This window comes from Chelonoidis abingdonii, chromosome 2 (genome assembly GCF_003597395.2).
Source record: "Chelonoidis abingdonii isolate Lonesome George chromosome 2, CheloAbing_2.0, whole genome shotgun sequence".
Lineage (NCBI taxonomy): Eukaryota > Metazoa > Chordata > Testudines > Testudinidae > Chelonoidis > Chelonoidis abingdonii.
Genome location: NC_133770.1, coordinates 161,718,290 through 161,742,595, shown reverse-complemented (window position 1 = coordinate 161,742,595; position 24,306 = coordinate 161,718,290). Strand labels below are relative to the sequence as shown.

Sequence of the window (24,306 nt, the reverse complement as noted above, 5' to 3'; positions counted from 1 at the left end):
CAAAGGCCAGGCAGAGCCAGCGCTGGGATCATGCCAGGAGCTGGGTGGGCTGAACCTTGGTAGTTCAGGAAACCCCTGGCTTCCTTCTCTCCAGTCCCTCTTGTATGAGACATGTGACTCCGTGGAGGAGTCTCTCTTTTCACTCCCTGTTGCTTTGGCTGTCAGCATTTCTGTTTAACTTGAGCCATGTAAGCAGGGGCGGCTCCAGGCACCAGCGCTCCAAGCGCGTGCCTGGGGCAGCAAGCCACAGGGGGCGCTCTGCCGGTCACCGCTAAGGCGGCAGGCAGGGTGCCTTCAGTGGCTTGCCTGCGGAGGATCCACTGGTCCCGTGGCTTCGGTGGACCTCCCGCAGGTGTGCCTGCGGAGGGTCCGCTGGTCCTACAGCTTCAGCAGACCTTCCGCAGGCATGCCTGCAGGAGGTCCGCCGAAGCCGCGGAACCCGCTGACCCTCCATGCTTGGGGCAGCAAAATGTCTAGAGCCACCCCTGCATGTAAGCACATGGAAAGCAAAAGGCAGGATAGAAATCCAAACACTAGACAAAGCAGCACAGGCACATTTCCCTTTAGCTGCCATTCAGTCTGGCCTGAAAGACTCACTGGTGCTTGTGCAGCAGGATAGTGCACTGGGGCAGATGCACTAGATTTCTGCTCTGGGATTGTGCACCGGTGCATATGCATGGGGATGGTGTATTGGGCATGTGCACTAAATTTGTGCACTAGTGTGTGCTCTCTGACCCTCTCCACTGACCCTGGATTTGTGCATGGGTATATATGCACCCAAGGCACATGGGCTCATGCACTAGACTTGATAGCTAACATGCTGATAGCTCTTCCTGTTTGCAGATCACAAAGGAGGGCGAGAAACAGTATCTCCCTTTTACAGAAGGGGAAACTGAGGCACAGCAATTTATCCAAGGTCACACAGCAAGTCAGTGGAAAAGCCAAGCCTGAACTCCTGAGCGCCAGTCCCTTACACTAACCACCAGACATTGTTGCCCCCTGCAGCTTGACAGAGAGAAGATGCCTGGAGGGAAGCAAAACAATTCACTGCAGTGAAGTGGGGGAGGTACAAAGGGCGCCTTTATACTTCCATTAGCTCCCAGAAGGCTGTGGAAGGCAGCTCACAGAGGACACTGGGATGATCTGGGCTGAGGTTGCCACTGGGCACACTTCCAGAGAGCCCTCTTGCAGGGTGGCTGCGGGAGCCAAAAGGGGTCAAGTGGTCTCAGGAATGGTGGAGCCATACAGAGCAGTGTCTCTACAGTGTGAACATGGGTGATGGCTACAGAAGTGCGGCAGAAGCTTCAGGAAGAGATTGGGAAAAGTGACAACAGGGGACTTTCTTCTTCCAGGCCTGCTACCCAGCGCTGTGTATGGGGACAGGAGCATGTGTGCAGAAGGAGCTGCAGGGAGGGTTCGGGGTGTCAGATACAGGGATGTATGCATGTGTGTCAGTGGGTGGGAGATGCAGCACGGCGTGGTGCACCACCAGTGCACCATATCTGCGTTCACCGATAAGAACGTGCACACGGGAGTAGCTGTGTGTGCACAGAAGGTGCAGTAGTCAGAGTGGATGTAAACAGGCATAGATCTAAGGGTGTACATGGACGTGGCTGTCCATGCACAGCAGTATATGGGCATGAATATAAGTGGGGAGATGGACATGAGGTTAAGGGGTGCAGGAATGTGTGTTTGTTAATGGGGTGCACAGGGATTGCATGGACATGTAAAGAGTGAGTGTAGATGCATATGGTATGGCTAGGAGACTGTGAAGTGATGTCCATGGGGGTGTTGGAGTGTACGCTCACTGGAGGCCTATGGGCAGGAATGTAATGTGTATGAGATGCTGGAGGGCATGTGTGTATGCGTATGAGTTTATCTATGGAGGGATGGCTGTGGTGAGTACGAGTGCGTACTCCTGAATACGAGTGCATGGATGGAATGTGTGCTGGGTATGCATGGACTCATGGGCCTGTGTGAGTACGTGTGTGTTCTGGACCTGTCCATGGATATGGCAGTGGGGCAGCGCCTGGGCACAGACAGGAAGCCTTAGCCTGAGGCGAGGCAGTGTGCTGGAGTCCCCAGCTCCAGGGGTCTTGCAAGTGGAAGAACATTTTCTCTGCACAGTGCCTAGGCGTGAGGCAGGGAGCTGGACAGGGGGCAGGGACCCCCCTACAAGCTGAGGTCCACCACAACGTGCCTGTAGACCAGCGTGCTGCTCTTGAAGCTGGGGGACAGCAGGAGGTCCATGTCCTCCAAGGGGATGTAGTGGAAGGCCCGAGGGGCTTGGACGGAGAGTTCCTGGAACTTGACAAACTTCTGTTTCTCCTCATCCCAGAGGTAAACGTGGGTGAAGGAGAAGTCGCTGCCCAGTGCCATGTACTGGCGCTGGGACACCAGGAAGGGCTGCATAACCATGGAGCCCCGCGAGGGCAGGGTCTGCAGCTCAGTGAAGTGCTGCCCCTCCCACTTGACCACTTTGGAGTCCCCGATGTAGCGGCTGAGGCACAGGTAATTGTCTTTCTTGAACTTGAAGTGCTTGACCATCTGCACATCCATCACCTCGGCCACCTCCCCCTGCTGCACAAACTGCTTCTGGGCGCGGCTCCACTGGTAGATGACAGGGGCCTGGGAGCTGCTGGAGATGATGAGCCGGGGCTTGCCTTCATTCTCCACGTATTCCACGTCAGTGTCACGGTGCCAGGGGTGCAGGGCCTGGTGGGAGTAGAAGCCATTCTGGTTCCAGCGGTAGAGGCTGGTGGAGCCAGCCTTGGAGCTGTCGGCAATGATGAAGTACCAGTCACTGTCAATCTGAAAGGCCTCGATGTCATTGGGCTTGCGGATCTTCCTGCTGTCCATGTCCTGGATTTTGATGAACTTGTCCATGTTGGTGTCCCAGTGGTAGATGTAGGAACCCCCAAAGAGCTGTGCCACCACCACGTAGAGCTGCGACTGGACCACGATGGGCTTGCAGTACACGGCCGAATGAGCTGAAAGGGGGCAAGAGGCAGAGTCACCAGAGCAGGCCCCTGGCCCCCTGCTCCAGTGCACAGTGTGCATGCATCAGACATGGTCTGCACCCAGAGCCCATTCTGGGGGGCCACAGAGATCCAGCCCAGATTCTTGTCCTCCCGGCGATGCATCCAGAGCCCATGCCAGGTGGGCAGAGAAATCCAGTTCCTGCTCTTCATACCCAAAGTGAATTAGGCTGAGGGTTCCCTCTCCCTATCAGGACTGAAGATCTTTTTCACCTGTGTCTGTCACAGACACATGCGCTTCCTGGTGTGTGGAGAGAGGAGAAGAACCTGGACTGGATTTCGGTGCCGTCTGGAAGGATGATGTCCATGTGGAATAGCTCTGGAGCAGTTTCCAGTAGCTAGTGGAGGAGAGTGTCCCAGGTGAGCAGCGTTAGCATACCTGCTTGCAGACACACATACCACATACTTGTGCACACACCTGCATAGTAATGGAAAATCCAAAGCCTCTCTTAGACTAGGCTTCCCAGGAAGGAGGTGGAATCCCTGTCACTGGAGGATTTTAAGAACAGGTTGGACAAACTTCTGTCAGGGATGATCTAGGTTTACTTGGTCCTGTCTCAGTGCAAGGACATGAACTAGATGACCTATGGAGGTCCCTTTCAATCCTACATTTCTATGATTCTATAACCACTCACATATACACACACAGCAACACTTTCACATGTGCACACAAACACTTGGAGACTCTCCCATATACGCATGCACGCACCCTGCTGTTGGCCTTGACTCTGAAGGGGGCTCCAGGTTGCTTTGCTGTGACAGCAAGGATGCAGCTGCTGCAATCTGCACTCCCTGCCTCTGCCCAAAGGGAGTGGGAAGAACCACCCGGCACTGCCAGTGTTTCTGCCCCTAAGTTCTGCACTGTAAGCCCCAAGGGTAGCTCACAGCTTCCCAGGAACCATGCCCTGAACCACGCCAGGGAGGCTAATGTCCCCTCTTCCTATCCCCCTGCCATGGGCCTCTTCATGAGACTGATTACAAGTGACCATGAACCCCTGATGATAGGATCTTGCTCTTTCTCCTAGTGCTCACTATTATGGGGCTTGCTGTCTCCCATCTCTGGCCCCACTCCTACAGGGAAGTACAGGGCCATGGCAGGATGTCTCTCTGCATGGCTGGTCCTTACCAGGGATTCGGTCAAAGTCCTGTAGCTTGCGCTCCACATAGTCCCACTTGAGGATGGTGCAGATGCTGGCACTGGGCTGTGCCAGTGCTATGTAGAGGTCGCTGCTGTATACAAAGGACTCAGCTGACACCGACTGGAATGGCAGGACCTGGTGCACCACAAAGTCTGGGAGGGAAGGGATGAAGATGAGGCAGCAGTGGGGACCCCCGTCAAAGCACCCAGCCCACTGCTCCCTGGCCATGGCAGCATCACCAACGGCTTTGATTTTCAACTATGCCCATGGAAAGTGGCCCCATATCCACTCTCTCCTGCCTCCAGCCCCAGCCTGCTAAACAAGCACAAGTCATGCCTAGTGAAGCAGTGAGAGCAGCAGCCACTCCTACCTGTCGTGATGCAGCTGAAGTCCTTCAGGGCCGGGTCCCAGATCTTCTGCCCCTGGTAGCGGACAGGGCTGCTGCAGAAGATGGCAGGCACTGTGGCATTGGTCCTCTCCATCCATTCCACCAGCCACTTGATTTTGCAGTCGCAGATGAAAGCGTTGCCCCGGAGGTCCCTGCGGAGAGGAGGGTTTACAATGGAGCATTGGTCACTTGAGCAATGAAACCCCACTACCGCCCCTCCCTCACCCCATAGCTACAGACAAGGCTGGGAACCCCAACGCATGTGCTTACGGTCTGGGCCTGAAGAAGGAAATGGTTTCAGGTCTGGGGGAAGCTAGTCTCAATCCTGGTGTGTGGGTAGGGAGCACATTTTGTCCCTTGTGCCTCGTTAAAGAGACCCATCCCTCTGTTCTCCCTCCTGTGCTCTGAGCCCACAGAGCCCTAAGGTGCATGTGGATATTGACATCTTCCATCCCCGAAGAGATGGCTAGGGAGCTGGGCACTGGATCTGCAGGCCAGGAGGGGTGGGGTGAAGGCACTGGGGTAGGCAGGAGAACGGAGAGGCAGGTTGGACTGCTCAGAGGACCAAGGTTCCTGGGCTCTGATATCCTGCTCATTGGCTCTGCAGAGCACGGAACAGCATCTCCCTCAATAACAGGCCCTTAGTGGTGGTCGGAGACCTGGGCGGGGCCTTACAGGTCACTGAGGATGTCCAGGGGTATGAAGATATCTCTGGGCAGTGTCTGCAGGTTGTTGTTGGCCAAGGATCTAAAAGAAAGGAGAGAGAGAGAGAGAGAGAGAGAGAGACCTATTACCAGGAAAAGTGGCACCTCCTTTCGAACGGACCCTGGGCAGAAGGCCTGTCCCACAAGCCAGTACAGTGTCCACAGTGGCAACCCTCAACCCACAGCTCCAGCTTTCTTTGATAGGCAGAGGTACCACCCTAAAAGTCAGAGAGGCAGGGTTGTCTGCTTGCTGCGAAACTCACAAATAGATGGACCCGTTGTACTGCTTCAGGCATGCCATCCCCACAGGCATGTGCCCAGCATGCTGGGCATATTATACCCACAAGCTCCATGGTGCACATTATACCCACAGATATGGTGAGGTGTGCTAAACTCACAAGTGCTGTGAGGTGTGGCATGACCATGGGAATGCCATATCCACAGGATGTGCTAGGTGCACCCACAGGCCCAAGCCAAGCGTGCCATCCCCATCGGCATGGGCCATACTCACAAGTGTGTCAGGGACTTCAGTCCTCGGAAGGTGAATTTTGACAGAGAGCGGATGTCATTGTTCTCAATGAAACTGCGGGGAAAAATGGGGACACAGGTCACGCCCTCTGCTCCCTGAGAGGTTGTGCTGCCAAGCAGCCCCAGGGACTGAGCTCCCCTTTCTCCTGAGGTGGCCCCTTCAGATGGGAGGAAAGCATCCATGGGGTGTGTCATAAACAGATAGTTAAGGGTTAACGTCTCTTTCACCTGTAAAGGATTAACAAACAGTGAACCTGCAACACCTGACCAGAGGACCAATCAGGAGACAAGATACTTTCAAATCTCGGTGGAGGGAAGCCTTTGTCTGTGTTTTTTGGGTTTTGCTTTGTTCTCCCTGGGTCCTGAAAGGGACCAGACATGCAACCAGGTTTCTTGCCAATCTCTCTGCTACAGTCTCTTATATATGCAGAATAGTGAGTATTAAGTAGAAAAGGCAGTTATAGTCTTTTGATTGTTTTCTGTATTTGCAAATGTGTATTTTGCTGGACGGATTTTGATTGGTATTTGTGCTGGGGGGAAACTTCTTTCCAGTGTCTATAAGCTGAAAGACCCTGTAATATATCATCTTTGTTTACAGAGTTTCTTTACTTTTTCTTCTTTATATAAACTTTTCTTTTTAAAAGACTGATTATTTTGCTTCCCTCTGATTAGGCTCGAAGGCAACTGAGTCTGTACTCATGAGGAATTGGTGGGAGAAGGAAGGATGGAGGAGGAAAAAGCGTGAAGTGTTTCCTCTGTTGATATAGATCTGGAAACTGAGTGCTTGTCTCCTTCCAGATGCCATGGGAGGAAAGTGCCATGGGAGGTGGGAAGAAGGGGGAGAAAAAACCTGATTTCTCTGTGTTGTGATACAAGAGTTTGAATCACGGTGGACTTCTAGGTACCCGGGCGGAAATCTGGAAGAAGAATTAGGAGGGAGGAAGTTTATTTCCTTGTTTTGTGAGACTCAAGGAATTTGGGTCTTGGGGTCCCCAAGAAAGGTTTTTGGGGGGGACCAGAGTGCCCCAAAACACTATATTTTTGGGTGGTGGCAGCCTATCAGATCTAAGCTGGTAATTAAGCTTAGAGGAATTCATGCTGGTACCCCATCTTTTGGACTCTAAGGTTCAGATTGGGGAATTATGCCATGACAGGGTGGGATGCCATGACCCCCCAACCCTAACCAGAGGTGGCACCTTCCCTGCAACCTCTGCCCCCCGAAAGACCTTCTCCTCCCAATTCCCACCATTCCCTCCCTCCAGCCGACCCTGGTGTGAAGGAGAGGCAAACATACAGGTACTGCAGGTGAGAGAGGCCGGTGAAGGCATCATCCCCGATCAGTGTAAACTTGTTGGAGTTCAGTAAGCTGCAAAGAGAAGGGCGAGACATCAGCTCCGGGGGCTCTCCAGCTGGGCTGCATTAGGGGTACTAGGCTGAGAATAACAGAGACGAGAATCCCTTCCCACTGCTGGGGGTGCATTGAGGCGGCAGAGATCTGGACGCAGGCTGTGAGTTCAAGTGCTACCTGCTGCAGCTCAGCCGTGGCCAGGGGTTAACCCCCGACGCCCAGGCAGGGGAGGGTTCCATGGAGTGGGGGAGGCCTTCCCACTGCACAGGGCTGAGTGCCTCCATGTAGGATGGTGGGGCAGCAGAGTCGTCCCTCATGCCTGTGGTTTGTCCTGGTGAGAGGGGATAGAGGGGAGGTTTTCTTTGCCCATCTGTATCTCCCATGACCTCGCCATTCAGCCACCTAGATCAGGCAGGCCCAGCTTTGCAGGAGATCAAACCTTACAGCTCCAAGGCCTCCTAAAGGAGACTCTGCCGAGCCTTTACCAGCCCCTGCTGCCTCACAGGGTATGGGAAGGCCTGTGTCCCCATCCCCGGGGACTGCCATGGCAATAACAAGCCCCCATCCCAAGGAGAGACCCAGAGACGTACAGGAACTGCAGGAGGGGGATGTGAGCGAAGGCTGCTGCTTTGATTTCAGTAAAGGCTGCATTCACCATGGTCCTGCGGAGAAGGAAAGGGGGAGAGAAAAGCTCAGGACCATTCCAGGAGGATGCGGCGTTCAGCACTCAGAGAAGTGACAGCAGGATAGCGTAGGCTGGAGCAAGGCAGACAGCAGTGTGCAGAGCCCGTCAGGGACTTTTCAGCAAAATTTGATTCTGTGGGGAAATGCCCATTCACAGAAATCAAAGCTGCCCTCAGGGAAGGATGGTTGGTTTCTACGGGTTTCCCATTTCCAAACAAACTTGAAAACACATTTTAAATTGCCGAGGGCTCCCCTTTTTGAACATTTTCCAAATGAAGGAAAAAAAGATTTGTTTTTCAGGTCAAAATGTTTTTTAGTTTCAAAATTTTAGTGCACGGTAAAGGAAAAGTTTTTTTTTAAAGGTTGAAATTGAAATGATGCGTTTCCCCGGAATCAATTTGAAATTTTCTACTGATCTTTGGTTTACAAATGTTTTCAAGATTTCAACTTTTGGTCCTGATTCAGGATGGGGAAAATGTAGAAATCTTGAAAATCCTTGCAGGTGAGGACAAGCATTTCCTGCCAGGTTCAACTGGTATGTGCTGTATAAGCATCTCTGCCTCTCGTGTTGTTCTGCCAACACCCCTCAATGCTGGCCCACAGCCCCCCCCTACTTTCCCAGCCCCAGGGCCTGCCACAGCTCTGCCGACACCCCTCAATCCTGATCTGCAGTCTCCTGTTATCCTAGTCCTAGCTTGGCGTGTTCCAGTTATTGCTCTTGGATCCAGGTACGGCCTTTCCAGGGGGAAGTTTATATCTGCCCTCTGCTCCCCAGGTAGAGGAGGTATACTTAAAGAGCTCTCTCTCTCTTTTTTGCTGTAATTACAGCCTGCAGGTCCAGGGAGGTCCCGCAGGTCCAGTCGATAGGGCCATGCGTGTTCAAAGGGAGCCTGTCTGCCTCCCGCTGCAGAAAGCTGGTCTGTCTGGGACAGGTCCAGCCAGTGCAGTCTGATTGGAAATAAACCAATGGAGGCAGTGATGCTCAGTGTGTGTGTGTGGTGGGGGGAGAGGGGGCAGAATTGCTAATACAATGCAGGACCCACAGCATGGAGCAGGTGCTCCTCATTTGCATCATCCGATTCTCCCACTCCCCAGCACCCTGGCGAGGGGGATGGACTACAGCAGAGCCAGCGTGTGCAGGAAGGAAGAGTGCTCCTGCAGACAATGAAAGAATGAGGTCAGCAGGCATCCCACCCTGGGTTGTAGGGTTTGAGGGGGTCAAGCCAAGCACAAGGGACCTAGGATGGGCAGAAGTGGGGTATGCATCAGGGCTTCAGACAATCTCTATTAGAGATCATGATTGGAGTTATGCAGGGGGTGGGAGGCAGATTATCTCCCAACTGCTATTGTGCTGGTGCTGGCCGCTCTCAGAGACAGGACACTGGGCTAGATGGCCCACGGGTCTGATCCAGTCTGGCAGCTCTTGTGTTCCTATGGAATTTCTCAGGCCCCACCAGGGACATAGCCAGGGGGAGCATGCGGTGCACACACACAGCAGACAAAAAGGGACTCTCTCTCACATGCACACACTCCAACATCAGACACATGCACACACACACAAATGTCACACAGTAGATGCACACCCTAGACAAAAAATACAGGGGCACCAGACACACATGCCTACCAAGCACACGCACACACTTCGCCCACACTACCCCGGCAATCTACAAAGGGTCAGTTGCAGTATGTCACTGCAGAGATACAGCAGTGACAGGCACATGAGATTCTATTAAACCATTCCTTTTCCTTCCCTGCTGTCACCCCAGCCAGGCCAGGAGGGACCCACAGGCAGTTAGGAGCTCTTTGAGGTCAGTGAGAGGTGATGGTGCCATGCCGAAGGGGGCAATCAGGATCTATTGCTAGATCTGGATCAGCTGTGACTAAAACAGTGAAAGGAAAGGGCTGCCTATTTCTGTGCTGAGGAGCTACTGAGGAGGTGGCAACACGCAGATGAGAGTGTTCATGTAACCCTCTCCCCGCACACACACACACACTGCACTTGCACCAACACACACTACTTTTCATACACCTCGCTTTCATTCACACACACAGAGACACACACTTCCATACAGAAACCTGCTCATTTATAAACATAATGCATTTGCACAACACACACATGCACTGCACGTATGTGCACCTCCCCACACCTGAGGAACAACAGGCTCACCCAGCCATGCACATGCTTTCACAGATGCACATCCAGACACATAACATGAGCAGAAAGAAAAATACACCCAAGAGGTATAGATAACCAGCATGGTCATGCCGACGTTTACATGCACACACACGATTGTCTCATACCAATAAGCAGCTACAGTATACATACACAAGAACCTGCATGCACACAGAGGGCTATTATTGAACACACATCATACATTTGTGCACACATATACCCCACGGATTCACACACACACCATCTCAAACCCTCTACAACCCTGTTCTGATGTAACCCCAAGGAATATGCTGACTTCTGGGAAACCTCCAATAGCATCAAGGGCCCTCAGCCTTTTAGTCTAAAGCTCGATCAACCCTATGGATTCCCCACCTCCATCTCCCTCATCTCCAACCCCAGATATTTCTGTAGCCCACCTACCTCCCCCACCATACCCCATTCTTCATCCCAGTGATCCCCCCTCCACCCACTCCCTCCTGCTCTGATGATACTCACAGGGAAATGACCTCCGGGGGCAGGTTCCTGGGGACCGCTTTGGAGTCGATGCAGAAGGCAGTGTCCCTGGTGCAGGAGCAGCTCTGGGGACATGGGGGCAGCTTGGGGGCTCGCTTGGAGCTTGCAGGCAGCCAGAGGTAGGCCAGGCTGATCAAGAGGAAGGCAAGGACTTGCCCCGTCCGCATCACTTTCCCTGGCTGCAGCTCAGCCATCACCCTGGTCTGACCTCCCTCCCATGCAGGAGAAGAATCCCCCTGTGGACTGTTGCTTCAGCTCTGCTCTGTAATCCTCCCTCCTCTCCTAGCTTTGCTGTCAAGCCCAAGAGCTGCAGTGAAGAGCTGAAGCAATCCTGGGAGTGAGGATGCCACAGTCCATCATGCTTCTCTGCAGAGCACCACACTCAACTGCTAGGGTGGGGGAAGCAGGAGCGCTTTGCTGCTGAATGATTTGTCTAAGTGATATCACAGCTGAGGATCTCTGGTGCATGGGAAGTGTGTGAGTGTGCTGCGTACAATAGCATGTGTGCCTGTGCACACTGCATGCACTAGTATGTTTGCAGACGCGAGTATGTGTATGTACTGCATGTAACTGTGTATGTGTGTCTCTTTCTCCAGGTATGAATTCTGCATGTGTGTTTGAATACATGTGTGTGTGTCTCTCTCTATGTGCATGTGAATGTGAAAATACATGTGCAAGAATGTAACTGTGAATGTTTGTAGTGTGCATGCAAATGCGATGTGTATACAAATATATGACTGTGTGTGTACTTTGTATGTGCAGAGCTGTGATGATGGAGCATGTATGGGTTGTGAACGGCTCTGACTGGGCTCTTATGTGCCTGAGAGTCTGTGTGTGCTTGTGTGACTGCATGAGCCTGTGTGCGCCTGGGCTGTGTATGTTCTATGTGTGCTTGTGTGTTTATGTGTCTGTGAACATGGGTGCACATGCATGCATGAGTGTGTGACTATGTACATGTGGGTCAGTGTACTTGGGTGGATGAACGGGTGAGCACATGGAAGTGTGTGCACCTGAGTGCTCTTGTGTGTATCCCGAGAGCAAAGTTAGGGCAATTAAAGCACAGACTCTTACACTCGCTTCTGGACCTCACTGACTCACCCTCCCCATCATACTCGTTCCCATTCACCACTTGTACAGAGACCTTCACCTGCAGCAGGATCCTCCCACGACTTTGCCCTCCCTGCCAGCTTATTTCCTTCCAATCTCTCTGCCCTGTGCCCCTGGGTTTGCAGCATTCTACCTATGCCCCCGATTCCCTTCCCCATCAACCCCTGCCACCACCACCACCACCTTGTACACTCCCCAACCCCCTCCCATCTGACCCGTCCTTACTGAGCTGCTCTTGGATAATTTATGATGAGCTGAGTGACTCAGGAGGCACAAGCTGAACAGTGGCTCCCGTCCCAGGCACAGCCTTCTCCTGTCTAACAATGAGAGGGGATGGCTCTATGGAGGGCATTCTTACTCTCCACAGCTGGGCCTGAGGCCAGGACACTGACAACAAACAAACAAGGGTCCCAGGGCCCAGAGGAGGCAGGGCAAGGGGAGAAGTGATTGGCAAGTCATTGGGTTGTCACTGAGCTCCCATGGGTCAGGAAAAGGGGAGAAGCTATGGAGTGAGGGGGCAGGTGGTAGGGCAGGACACATTATAGCAGCCCAGCTCTCCTTCACTGGAAGGGGCCTCAGCACACAGGGTTCATCATTGTTTCATCTGGACTTTCTCCAGGGAGCAGGGCAGGAAGCTGGGGGCAGGGCCAACTCTAACATTTTGCTGCCCCAAGCAAAAAAAAAAGAAGAGCGCCGCCCCACCGCAACACACACCCTGCGAGCGCCGCCGAAGCTCCTGCCCCCCTAGTGCCTCACCTCCGAAGCTCCCAACTCCCCTGAGCGCCACACTGCCACAGCCCCCACCCATCCTGAGTGCCCAACCGCCGAAACCCCCGCCCTCCAAGTGCTGCATTGCCGAAGCCCCTGCCTCTCCTGAGCGCCGCGCCGCCGAAGCCCCCACCTCCCTGAGTGCCGTGCTGCCGAAACCCCCGCCCCCCCCAAAGCACCAGGTCGTGCAACCCGCCCCCCCCCCAAGTGCCGGCTGCGCAACCCCTACCCTCCCCAAGTGCCATGGCCCCGAGCCCCCGCCCCCGAGCACCATGCCGCCAAAGCCCCCCCCGTGTACCGCGCCGCCGAAACAAAACCAAACAAACAAAAAAAACCCCTCCAGTGCCGCCCCACTGAGCCAAAAAAAACCAAAACCCGAGCGCCCCTTCCCCAAGGTGCCGCCCCAAGCACGTGCTTGGTCGGCTGGTGCCTGGAGCTGGCCCTGGCTGGGGGCAGTTCTGAAGCTCAAGGTGCATCTGACAACCTGAGGGCAAGAAAAATACAAGGAGAGCTCTTCTTGCTGAGGGTTGGGCAGGCACCCCCAGTGCAAAACAAGCACAAAGGAGCAACCTCCGTTCTGTGCAGGCTCCGAGGCCTCAGGCGGGGAAGCTGGGGACTTAATAGCTGTGTACTATTGCCAGTCCTTTAATGTTCTCTCGCCCGGTCTATGCAATCAGCTGCAGACAGGGTCAGGCTGAGCAGCTGTCAGGCCATGGTTAATTGCAGAACAACTGTAAGGTCAGATCAGCCTAGAGCAGGGCCAGAGGTTAGCTCTCAAACAGAAGAGAGATCAAAATTCACTAGGGACCATCTGATATGTTAGGAAGTGCTTGCATTTATTCAGTGAGTTGTAGAAATCAGCTCATCTCTGCCCAGCTGCAGCCCTGCAAACTTTCCCTGTCAAAGGTCTCACCCCTATTAGTAAGGTCCCTTACCCCAGAGGCTGTCCACAGCTGCAACTATTTAGATCCCGGTTTGAGACCAGAGTTTGAAGCCCTCAGTGTCAAGAGAGAGGGTGGCTCAGAGCTCTGGTTTGGGTCTGTCTCTAATTGCAACATGTGGAAGCAACAACGTTGGGATGAGACACCTAGAGGGAACACTCCAGTGTTTGAGGAATCAGACTCCATGACCCGTTCAGCACATTGGACAGAATGTGACTGACCCACTGCCCCTCCCCAAAGGCCCCTGGCTGCCCACACTCCAATAAGGGCCCGGGCACTCACGACTAGTGCTCTTATGAAAGTCCTTTGATTTTCGGCGTTTGCTCTGAACGTCTGAAGCACCATCAGGTGCCAGAGAAGCTCAGAGACTCGGGGCACTGAGCCAAGCCTGGCCATGGCCATATCAACAGGCCGGATACTCCAGCCTGAAGGGCAGCACTAGCCCCTCGGAGCTGGATGACTTTGGCCTCAGAACCCTTGTGGTTGCAGCTCTTGGGTGCTAAGAAGCCCATGTGCCCAGAGACAAGTGTCCTCGGAGACTCTCGACTGACACAGGCCCAGGAGGTTATCAGAAACGCGGCTCTGAAGGGCTCCAGGGAAACAGATTCACAAACAAAAATGAAGTGAACACTTGGCTTGCAGCCAGAAAGGCCTGGGGAACTCCAGCATGCCCTCCTCTTTCCCTCCGCCCCTCCACTATATCAGAGTCTACTATATGAGCCCCTCTCCAGCCACGGAGCCTCCGGGGGCTGTTTTATTACTGGAGGAGCACTACAGGGACGTCCAGGGTCTGCAGAACAAGAAATAAGATGGATGTTAGCAGCAAGGAGGCTCTGACAGAGGCTCCTCCGGTATGGCAATGAACAGAGGATAGATAGTTCTGTTCTGTGTTTGTACAGCACCTAGCACAAATGGGTCCTGGGCCATGACTGGGGTTCCTCAGTGCTACAGGAATACATATAATAAAAGGGGGGTGGGGTCCTGTCCCTCCAGCATACCCACATCAGCTCTTCTTGCTGTTACTGTTCTTTTCTGTTCCCACAGGACTACACTCCCGTCCCCAGGATACCCTGCCTCTCCCCTCACCTCAAAAGACTCTTGATCATCATGGTGGTGGTTGTGATCATAGTCTTGGTTGTGCTGGGTTTCCTCCTGATGGGACTGCACATATCCGAGAAGCACACAGAAACTGTAAGTACAGTGTTAAAAAAACGGAGGCAGTGGTTCAGAGGGGCAAGTCCAGCCGTGTGTTAGTGCAGAGGGGATGGGGGCACATTGAGGCTGCTGCAGCCATGCCCAGGAGTACAGGGAAGCAGATGCAGCCAGGCACAGTGGGCTGCTACAGCATGGAGTGGGTGCAGCCACACCCAGCTGCAAAGGGAACTCAAGCAGACTGGGAAATGCACCTGTGCACCAGTGCTAAGAGCTAGGAGCAGCCAGGTAAAGAGGCAGCTCCAGTAGACAAGGGCAGCAGGAACAAGTGAAACTGTGGACAAGCACAGAGGATAGCTGGAACCATAGACAGCTGCAGAGGAGACTAGGACACTAGAGGAATAGCTCTCTATTATTGGGGCCAGCAAAGAAGCGAAAGACTTCAGCAAAGTTTCAGTGGGTACCTTGAAATGGGAAGCTGCTGCAGCCCAGAGCTCTGATTTACTAATGTCTCTGCCCGCACTGAGTCAGCAGGGACGAGGGGAATGCTGCTGGGAAAGAGGGCACTTCTTCAGGGTATAGGCAATGAACAGCTGATGCATCGTATCTTCTGCTTTGGCCCACCCAGCCCCCCGTACTGGGCATGCCTCACTCTGTGACTTTCCTTGCCCTCTAGGTTTTGCGAATGACTATTCAGGGCCTGGATGGGGAAGGGTCCGTGCAGCAGCTCTCCATGAGTGGGAAAGATAGGACAGGGACTTTCCACATCAAGGCAGCAATCAATTCTTCAGCCACTGTCGTGTACGACTACCATCATGTAAGTAGGGCACGCTTGTTTAGCTAGGCTTCGGGGAGCCTCTTCCAAACAGGTGGCCAGCCAGGCAAAGCTGGCTAGAGCTATAGGAAACATTCATTGCTACATCCATAGGTCAGACTGGGTGAGACCTGGCCAGTTGGACAGGAGCAGGTTAGAATCCCTGGAGTCTCTACCACTCTCTTGATTAGAGGTAGCGGAACCAGGGATAATTTCAGCCTGGTCTATATAACTGTCCCAGATGCAGGCTGAGCCAAGCCAGTGTATGTACCCTAGAGACAAGCTTGAACCAAAACCCCAGATATGAATACACCCAAGATTTGGGGTATTCAAAGTCCCACCCCCAGACCTGGATTGTGTGGCTTGGGCCCAGCATTATGCTGATGTCACACCTGGCTGTGAACTGACCACACTCTGACATCACTTCATAGCTGCTAGTAAGCAAAGAAAAGTGGGTCCCAGGGGAAATAAAGACAGAGAAAAACACTCATGTGTTAATGCAAGCAATAGAAAGTGAGTGAATAAACATCAGGCTGGGGACGGTGAAGGGAGATGGATGGGGCACTGTCCTCACTGGCCAATGTGAGAGGGAAGGTGGTGGGGGAGGGTGCAGGACAGACAAGCAAAATAAGAAGGTGGGTTTGGGTTTGCAAAGCCTGTGTTTTGATCTTGCAAAACCAAGCCCAGGGAGGTTTGGATCCAGTTCCTATCTACACAACCCCCACATTTTGGAGATCGCTTGCAGACACAGCACCAATCCTGGCCCATCTCGAGCTGATGGCTTTACAGTCTCAAAGGGAAAGGACGTGAGGGGTATAGGAGGCTCTTGGGCACGTTCAGCAGACAAGAGGAGGATGGAGAGGGGTGACAATGGTGGAAGCAGCAGGGCTGGCTCTACAGTTTTCACCCCAAGCAGCGCGCCGAATTGCTGCTGCAGAGGCAGGGGCAGTCTGTGTGCCTTTAGGGCAGCAGGCGCGTTTCTGTGGCTGCGGCAATTTGGCAGCAGCTTCTGTTTAGCTGAAGCCACCACGGACAGCTAAACATAGAAGCTGCTGCAGAATTGCCGCCGCCACAGAATTGCCGCCACCGCAGAAACGCGCCTGCCACCCTAATGGCGCATGGACTGCCCCCACTGTCCGCGATGGCAATTCAATGCGCTGCTTGGGGGCAAAACAACAGGGACTGCCGCACTTTGCAGATTGCCACCCCAAGCACCTGCTTGGAATGCTGGTGCCTGGAGCCGGCCCTGGGAAGCAGAAGGGGCTGTGCAGTTTGGGAGGGTGATTCAGTTCCAGTGAATACAACCTGGGGAGTTGCCATGACGGGAAGCCAGAGTTAAAAGTCACTCTGTGCTCTGTCTGCAAATAGCTGCTGATCTGCTACAAATCCTGGCAAGGCCGAGCGTGCTACATCACCAAGATGGACAAGGAGAACATTCAGGGCCTGGATACCATTGCCAAGGAGTTCCAGCATTTCCAGGTGAGCAGCTGGGAATGCACACTCAGTGTGAGCCGTGCCGGGTACAAAGGCAGGCACAGGAGTGCAGGGAGAAAGGGCACTTGGGAGTGAGAAAGTTGTGAAAGATTAAAACACTGCAGAGGCTGGAGGCTGCTCTGAGTCCCTGGGAGACAGCTGGCTGCAGTCAGAGTGCACCAGCCTGGGTGTATGCAGTTTGAGCTCCCATTGAAATCAGTAGGTGCTGCACCCTCTTCTGTGAGGCCTGAATTTGAGTCTCAGAGCCAAACTTATAAACGAAGTAACCAGTGAGTATTTGCCTACACAGAGCAGGCAGAGGCTACAGTGACTGTGTGCCACCAGTGACTGCACTGTTAATTCCCCACAGTGGGCATTTGCAGGATCACCACCTCCCCATCCTGGAGGACAGGAGCAATTGCTCCATGCCTCATGTACAGTATTCAATGCATACAACCACAAGGGGGTGCAAAGAATGAATTGCCCTTATCAAATGGCTTCCAGCCAAGGCTCTCCAAAGGCTTTGTGACTGGTAATTGAATCATATGCACACAGAGTGAGGTGCAGCGCAAGTCAGCAGTGTACTCCTTTTACTCGGAGTACAGTGGAGGCACAGGAAGAGAAAGTGACCTCCCCAAGATCTCCTGCTGAGGCAGTGGCAGAACGGCACAGAACCCAGGTGTCCTCGCCCCAAACCCCTGCACTCTCGCTGCTAGAAGACACTGCCTCTCTTGTACCAGCTCAATCAATGCATTGGCAAGGTAGGATAATCTAATATTTGGGCGAGGAGAGCATTGCTAGTGCAGGAGAGGAGAGGTGGATCGTTTGGACATCCTCACACAGCACAAGATGCTTCCACGGCTATTCTGAAGCACTGAGAGCTTAGTTTCCAGAGCAGGAAAAAAACGACGACGTGAGCACATCCTGTTACGATTAGCACCTGATGGTGTCTAGGTATTGTAAACTCCTAGTCCCTCAGCCTGGGCTATAAATTATAGTTCCTGTAACGGTGTGTAGGTAGGGCCATCGGATAGCAAGTGTGAAAAATCGGGACAGGGAGTGGGGGGTAATAGGCACCTATATAACAAAAAGCGCCCAATATCAGGACTGTCCCTATAAAGTCGAGACATCTGGTCACCCTGTGTGTGGGGGTGGTGCATATCTAATTCTATTATTTCCTGTCCAAGCTCAAACAGGGTGAAGAGATGGAGGAGGTGGGGTTCCCTGTGCCCCAGGCCAATCGCTCCATTTTGGGCACTACAATTAACATCCTGTGCAGCAATGTTCCCATCTACTGGGCTTAGCAAGGGCTCAGGTGGGTGAGCAGTAGAGCAGCTGGGTATCAAGGAGAGCTGGTTTTAGTCAGTGACTGAACAATCAGAACTGCCTACAGCAACTCTCTCTCTCTCTCTCACACACACACACACACAGTTGCAAAAGCCGTTTGCCAGAGGATTCCCCCCACACCCCGCCACCCACACAGATTTGCAAAAGCAACAAGCCCTTTGCCAGAGACCAATCAAATCCCTTCCCAACCATCAAATCACCACCAGGCTCCGGACAAGCAGGATACAGAAGAAATGTCTCCATCTGGCTGGTAAAAAGACAAGACTTCCACCCACTCTGTGCAGAGAAATCAGAATGCAACAGTCAGCAGGAGGCCATAGCAGCTTCTCATTGACTCATCAGCAGCATCATTGCAGAGTTTTATGTGGCATGGGTGGAATCAGGCTTAAGAACCCAAGGGACTGTGTGTGCACGTGGAGGATGGTCTCCTCTTGGCCCTTTCGCTTGCAGCCTTGGCTGGGAAGGTGGCTGAGGGAAAGGTCTTGCTCTGCTGCCTGGGTTGGGAGGTGTCTAAAATATAACAAAAGCCAAAGGGTATCCTTATGGTTCAGGCACTGGGCTGGAACTCAAGAGAGCTAGGTTCACTTCTCTGCTCTGCCATAGATTCTGTGTGTGACCCTCGACAAGTCACATGGGGCCAGGTTTTTAATGGTGTTTAAGCCTCTTAACTCTCATTGAAATCCCTTAAAAATCTGTCCCTTTCTCTCTCTCTCTGCCTCAGTTCTCCCATCTGTGAAATGGAGATAACGATACTTCCACTGGCTGTCCTATCCATTTAGACTGTGAGCTCTTTGGGTCACAGACCTCACCACATGTATGTACAGCACCTAGCACAATACAGCACCTGACCTCAACTGGGACCTTGGGCACTACCATAGTGCAAATAATAAATAGCGAGATGGAAAACAAACAAGGTTACCCGGTCACAAGTGGCTTTCTCTGTATGGGTTTCTTAGGGCTGCGGCTATTGTAGCTCAAACTTCTCATGCTCCACCATTTATCTTACAGGTCTCCGAGCAGTCTGAGCTCCTCATCTCTGCTGTCGCTTCCCAGTGAGATGGGAGTGGCGCCCTTGTATCCATAGTGCTGGGACTTCTCTCTTACAATGATGGCTACATTGTGTGTGCAATCACTGCACAACTGAGCCTAGGCTTGGCCCGTGGGCCGGCGGGTGGGTGGTTGCATGATCTCCAGCCATTGCAAAGCTTTTGTTCTGTTGCCACACAAAGCAGCTGGAAATTTTCAGGTGGCGCTTGCAATAAAATGAGAGTTTCATATATGAGTTTGTGCTTCTGTCTGAAAAGTAAAATCTCCATAGAACGAACATGCTGCTTCCTTTATTTTCTTCTTAGAGAGATTGTCTTTTCCCTGCTGGATCCTGCCATATGGTACTGATTTAATCAAAACTGCTCAGGGCCTTGTTTATACCCAGGGCTAGAACATGTGAATGGGCGTTCACCCAATAGGATTTAAAGGTTGGTAAATTCACACATGTTGAGAGGCAGTGATGGCTAGTGGACAGAACACTGGACTGGGAGTCAGGGGGTCTGGCTTCTATTCCCAGCTCTGCTATTGACCTGCTATCTGACTGTGGGCAAGTGACTGCCAGTGCACCTCTGGCAAAGGCTAAAGTAGGACATCAGTAGTGCCTGGCCCTTGTGCTGGCCCCTCTGCACAAGCTGAATGTTACTCGCCGCGTGTGATCACTCAGCAGATTTCAGTGCAGCTGGGACACAGATAACGCATCCGGTTATTACACTGATCCTGGAGCTGGATTTGTAAACTGGCTGGGTGATTATATGATTAATAATAGCCCGGGCAGAGACTTGCAACATTACCTTTGGGATTTAGACACACAATTCCACATGAAACAAATGGAAAACCCGAGCCCTGTTGTTATCTTCAATTAGGGGAGAGATAATCTCATACTACAGGGACTAATCAGCTTGCTGCAGCGGAGAAGGAAGAAATGCAAATATGTGTACACACACACACACAATTTCAAATTTGGTCAGGTGATCTATGAAGGGGCTGCTTCTTTTGTAGCATCCACTACTGGCCACTGTCAGAAACAAGACACTGGCCATGGCAGGTCTGTGGACAGATCCACTCAGGTGACTCCTGTGTTCTGGTACTTCTAGCCTCTCTCTGTTGCATCAGGCTCTTTAGGCAGCATCAAGGGGGCCTGGTGCTGGTACTGGACGCTCAGGTTGCAGAGTTGGGAAGATGGGGATCGTCAGGTGGCCCAGCAGCTACCACAACCACAAACAAAACCTACCCTGCGAGTGGAGTGAGTTGTGAACAGGATGGGTCACAACTCACAGGAAGCTCTCCCTAGCTCCTGGCTTGTCCTTGAGGCCTTCACAGCACGGCCACGTGAACCCATCTTCTCCCCTGCAGACAGCTCCACCAGTTCCCCATTCATTACAGAATCCAGTTTAAAATGATACATCTCACCATGCTTTCTAACCCCTCCAGGAGGTGGAGGGATGTCAGTGTGCATCTGTACAGGAGAATGTTGGTGATATATGTTTTTGTATGTGTCTGTAGCTGAGTGCATATGTCCCAGCGTATGTGTGTGTTTCCACACAAGACTCTGTGTCTGCGTGTTTGTAGAGGTGTGTTGGTATGTGCGTCTGTGCACGTGGGTGTGGGTGTGCATAAGTGAGTGTGCTGGCATGCGTATATGTGTGGGGGTGTTATAGTGTATGCATGCATAGCAGTATGTGTGCTTGTGTCACATTGTTGGCGTGGACATACACTACTACAGCACGATGGTGTATGGATTGTGCTGGCTCTGCTCATCCATGTATCAGTATAATGGTCTCACCCTCTTGTTTTGGAAAGGGAACACAAGAACAACTGGCAGAGGACTGAGATTCCCCTTAGCTATCCAACCTAAAGCAGAACCTTGGATCTGAACATCCCCGAGCTCTGGGAAAGTTAAGATCTCAAGCTGCAGCTTGTTACCATCTCCTTTAGGAAACAAGTGATGAAACAGGAAAGGCACAATTTTCATGTGATACCCTCCTTGAAACTTTGAAACCAATTAAAACATCTTAGAGAGACAGACAGAGATTGAACACCAGCAGTGTAAGGTTAATCTGTCAGGCAGGGTCAATCTCCCCTAAAGCTAGCAGATACCATCATAGGAAGAGGGGTCTAAGCCCTGGATTTCTTACAAGGCAATTGGCTAGGCTGACAATGATCCGCCAGTTAAATAAAAGAGCCCACTGGCCAGTGCTAAGTGGAACAAACCTGGAAAACGGAAAATGGCCCTTCGACCCCCAGCAATAGGAAGCAGGCTGGAAGTTGTAACTAGACAAATTCAGACTGGAAATAAGGAGTACGGTTTTAACAATGAGAGTAACTAATCACTGGAAAAATTTACCCAGGGTCGTGGTGGATTCTCCATCACTGGCACTTTTTAAATCAAGATGGGATGTTTTCCTAAAAGATCTGATCTCGGAATTCTGTGGACATTTTATGGCCTGTGTTATACAGTGAGTCAACTAGATGATCATAATGGTCCCTTCCGGCCTGGGAATCTATGAATTGCTCGTTCAGCCACCAGAGAAGTAGGACATCATCCTCTGTGTTGATGCCTGTGCTGGGAGATCTGGACCGAGTGGAATCAACATCCCAGGCCCAGGCCCCCGTGTGTTGCAATGCCAAGCCATTGAGATGTCGACAAGCCCCAGCTCAGCTCCATTATTTGATGTCCCTGGTCTGCCTGTTACCCAACATCAGCCTTCACACAAGGGAGGTAATGAGGCAGAAGATCAAGAATACGTTCTCACTGCAACTGAGGAGCGGGGCGGGTGTGGAGAGAAGAGAATGTCTGAGATGGGCTTCATGCAGCAAATGGAGCCGATGAGGATTCCAAGGACTCTCTCCAAGATAAAGAATGTTTGAGGGTAAATGGCCCTGAAAGCTACTTGATTCTCTCTCCCTTCCTTCCTCCCTCCCTCAAATATGACTAAGAAAACGCATTGCACAGAGCACGGAAAATGCAGAGACCTTCCCACTGACCGTCGGCAAGCACTCAGGCCTGGTCTACACTAAGCATTTAAACCGATTTTAGCAGCGTTAAACCGATTTAACGCTGTACCCGTCCACACAACGAGGCCCTTTATATCGATATTAAGGGCTCTTTAAATCGGTTTCTGTACTCCTCCCCAACGAGAGGAGTAGTGCTAAAATCTGGATTACCATATCGGATTAGGGTTAGCGTGGCTGCAAATCGATGGTATTGGCCTCCGGGCGGTATCCCACAGTGCACCACTGTGACCGCTCTGGACAGCAAATCTGAAACTCGGATGCAACTGGCAGGTTAGACAGGAAAGCCCCGCAAACTTTTGAATTTCATTTCCTGTTTGCCCAGTGTGGAGGCTCTGATCAGCACAGGTGACCACGCAGAGCTCAATCAGCCACAGGTAACAATTGAGTTCCTGAGAAATCGAAACAGACTCCCAGCAATGAAACCCGCACGGGAGGTACGGGATCTGATCGCTATATGGGGAGTGATTCTGTGCTAAACAAGACTCCGTTCCAAAGACGAAATGGAAAAAAAAATTGAAAAAATTTTCCACAGGCTAATGATGGAGAAAGGCCACACAGAACCAAGACCAGTGCAGTGAGAGTGAAAGTTAAGGAGCTCAAGACAAGCTACCAGAAACCAAAGAAGCACAACGAAGGCCTGGGGCAGGGCTGAAAAACATGCTGCTTCTACGGCTGAGCTGCATGCATTTCTAGGGGCGCGCCTGCGCAACCACTACTCCAACCCCTGTCCTTGGATCCGAGTGGGGTGGTAACCTCAGCCATGGCTGAGGATTCTGTGACGGGAGATTGACAAGGAGGAAGAGGAGGATGAGCTTTGCAGAAGCACACAGACTCCTTAGCCCCAACAGCCAGGAGCTTTTCTCACCCAGACGGAATTGCCCTCCCAAGCCACTAGCCGCAGACAGTGAAACCCATGGAAGCGCCTCTGGAGAGTGTACATTTGTAAATATAAAAATGGTTTAAAAGCAAGCGTTTTTGATAGATTGATTTGCCCTGGGACTTTGGGATCATTCACAGCCAGTTACAGTTATTGAAAAGTTTTGTTAACATGTCTGGGGATGTAGCGAAAATCCCTCCAGGGACATCTCCATGAAGCGCTTCCTGGAGGTACCTTCCAAAAGCCTTGCAGAAGGTTTCTTGGGCCAAGGCAGCCTTAATTCCGTCCACCCCATGGTAGTACACTTTACCAACGCCAGCATGTAGCAATAAATCGGTATCAATTGCAATGACAAAGCCTCTAGCTGCGTGTGGTCCCGGTGATTGCTGGATTCAAGTGTCAAAGTTCGAATCAGGACTCACAGATCTGTCAGACACGACTCTGTTTTTATTAGCACTAGGCTCCGCCAATAACATTCAGAATATGTGATAGCCATTGCCAAGGCCTAAAACAGTTCTGTATTTATAAGCCGATTAAAGAGCAGGAATTAGACAAAGGGACAAATAAAAATGAAAGCAAAAACAGTAAAAATCACCTGGGGCAGCATGCATATCCCACTTCCTTACTAACTGGTTTCGATCTCGAGCTAATACTTCAACAATTGCCTTCTTAAACGGTGTTAATGTTCTGTATTTCCTGACCACTGGGATTGCAACATTCCACAATTTTGCTTAAAGTACAGACACATTCTTAATCCTTCCCTATTTCTACAATATAATTCCAATTCTACTTCACACAAAGAAACTCTTTCTTTATCTTCACTGTTATCCTCAGAATGTGACATCGTTCATAGGTAACCTTGTTGATAATTCAGGAATTTAAGTAAGGGACAGAGATGGGCATTCCTACTAGCTGTTTGCCTGTTGCTTAAAAGAAATCCCTTCCTTTCACGTAGCTCAAGCCAGGAGGAGGGGAAAGAGGGGAATAGCCCTGAGCTTTTTCGCGTTTGGCTTATCAGGAATCTCCCTGCTACAGCCATGCAGTGAGGAGGGGGAAAAGGGGGTGATTAGGCAGTGATCCTTCATGACCAGCCATGCGGTGGGGGGAGGGGTAAAGCGATCAAGCCCACAGAATTGGAGGTGGGGGTTGGCTTCTTCTGCTGCTGCATGTTCACAGGAAAGAGCATCACTTGAAGGATTTGCTTGGTATATGGAAAGGAGGGCACTGTGGTAATAAGGCTGTAGAAGCCA

General features: G+C 51.9%; 2 protein-coding genes across 2 annotated transcripts; one reads left to right on the top strand and one right to left on the bottom strand.

Annotated features, from left to right (window-relative positions):
* Window positions 1–429: 429 nt before the first annotated feature.
* On the bottom strand, window positions 430–11,027 carry LGI3 (leucine rich repeat LGI family member 3). Its single transcript, XM_032800926.2, has 8 exons — window positions 10,498–11,027; window positions 7,736–7,807; window positions 7,092–7,163; window positions 5,781–5,852; window positions 5,241–5,312; window positions 4,548–4,717; window positions 4,165–4,329; window positions 430–2,990 (listed from the first exon to the last, which is right to left on the bottom strand). Exons 1-8 carry the CDS (start codon window positions 10,707–10,709, stop codon window positions 2,173–2,175), a joined length of 1,653 nt encoding a protein of 550 aa, XP_032656817.1. The 5' UTR covers window positions 10,710–11,027; the 3' UTR covers window positions 430–2,172.
* A 3,019-nt stretch (window positions 11,028–14,046) lies between these two features.
* LOC116836929 (surfactant protein C-like) lies at window positions 14,047–19,394 on the top strand. Its single transcript, XM_032800928.2, has 6 exons — window positions 14,047–14,182; window positions 14,376–14,522; window positions 15,160–15,300; window positions 16,666–16,776; window positions 17,958–18,085; window positions 19,126–19,394. Exons 1-5 carry the CDS (start codon window positions 14,141–14,143, stop codon window positions 18,072–18,074), a joined length of 558 nt encoding a protein of 185 aa, XP_032656819.1. The 5' UTR covers window positions 14,047–14,140; the 3' UTR covers window positions 18,075–18,085; window positions 19,126–19,394.
* Window positions 19,395–24,306: the final 4,912 nt, after the last annotated feature.

Excerpts from the sequence above, each read along its gene's own strand:
- LOC116836929 (XM_032800928.2), top strand. The coding sequence starts at position 14,141 with ATGGATGTTAGCAGCAAGGAGGCTCTGACAGAGGCTCCTCCG. Across the intron at positions 14,523-15,159 it reads CCGAGAAGCACACAGAAACT|GTTTTGCGAATGACTATTCA; the intron begins GTAAGTACAGTG and ends CTTGCCCTCTAG. Across the intron at positions 15,301-16,665 it reads TCGTGTACGACTACCATCAT|CTGCTGATCTGCTACAAATC; the intron begins GTAAGTAGGGCA and ends GTCTGCAAATAG.
- LGI3 (XM_032800926.2), bottom strand. The coding sequence starts at position 10,709 with ATGGCTGAGCTGCAGCCAGGGAAAGTGATGCGGACGGGGCAAGTCCTT. Across the intron at positions 7,808-10,497 it reads CCCCCGGAGGTCATTTCCCT|GACCATGGTGAATGCAGCCT; the intron begins GTGAGTATCATC and ends CCTTCTCCGCAG. Across the intron at positions 2,991-4,164 it reads GGACTTTGACCGAATCCCTG|CTCATTCGGCCGTGTACTGC; the intron begins GTAAGGACCAGC and ends GCCCCCTTTCAG.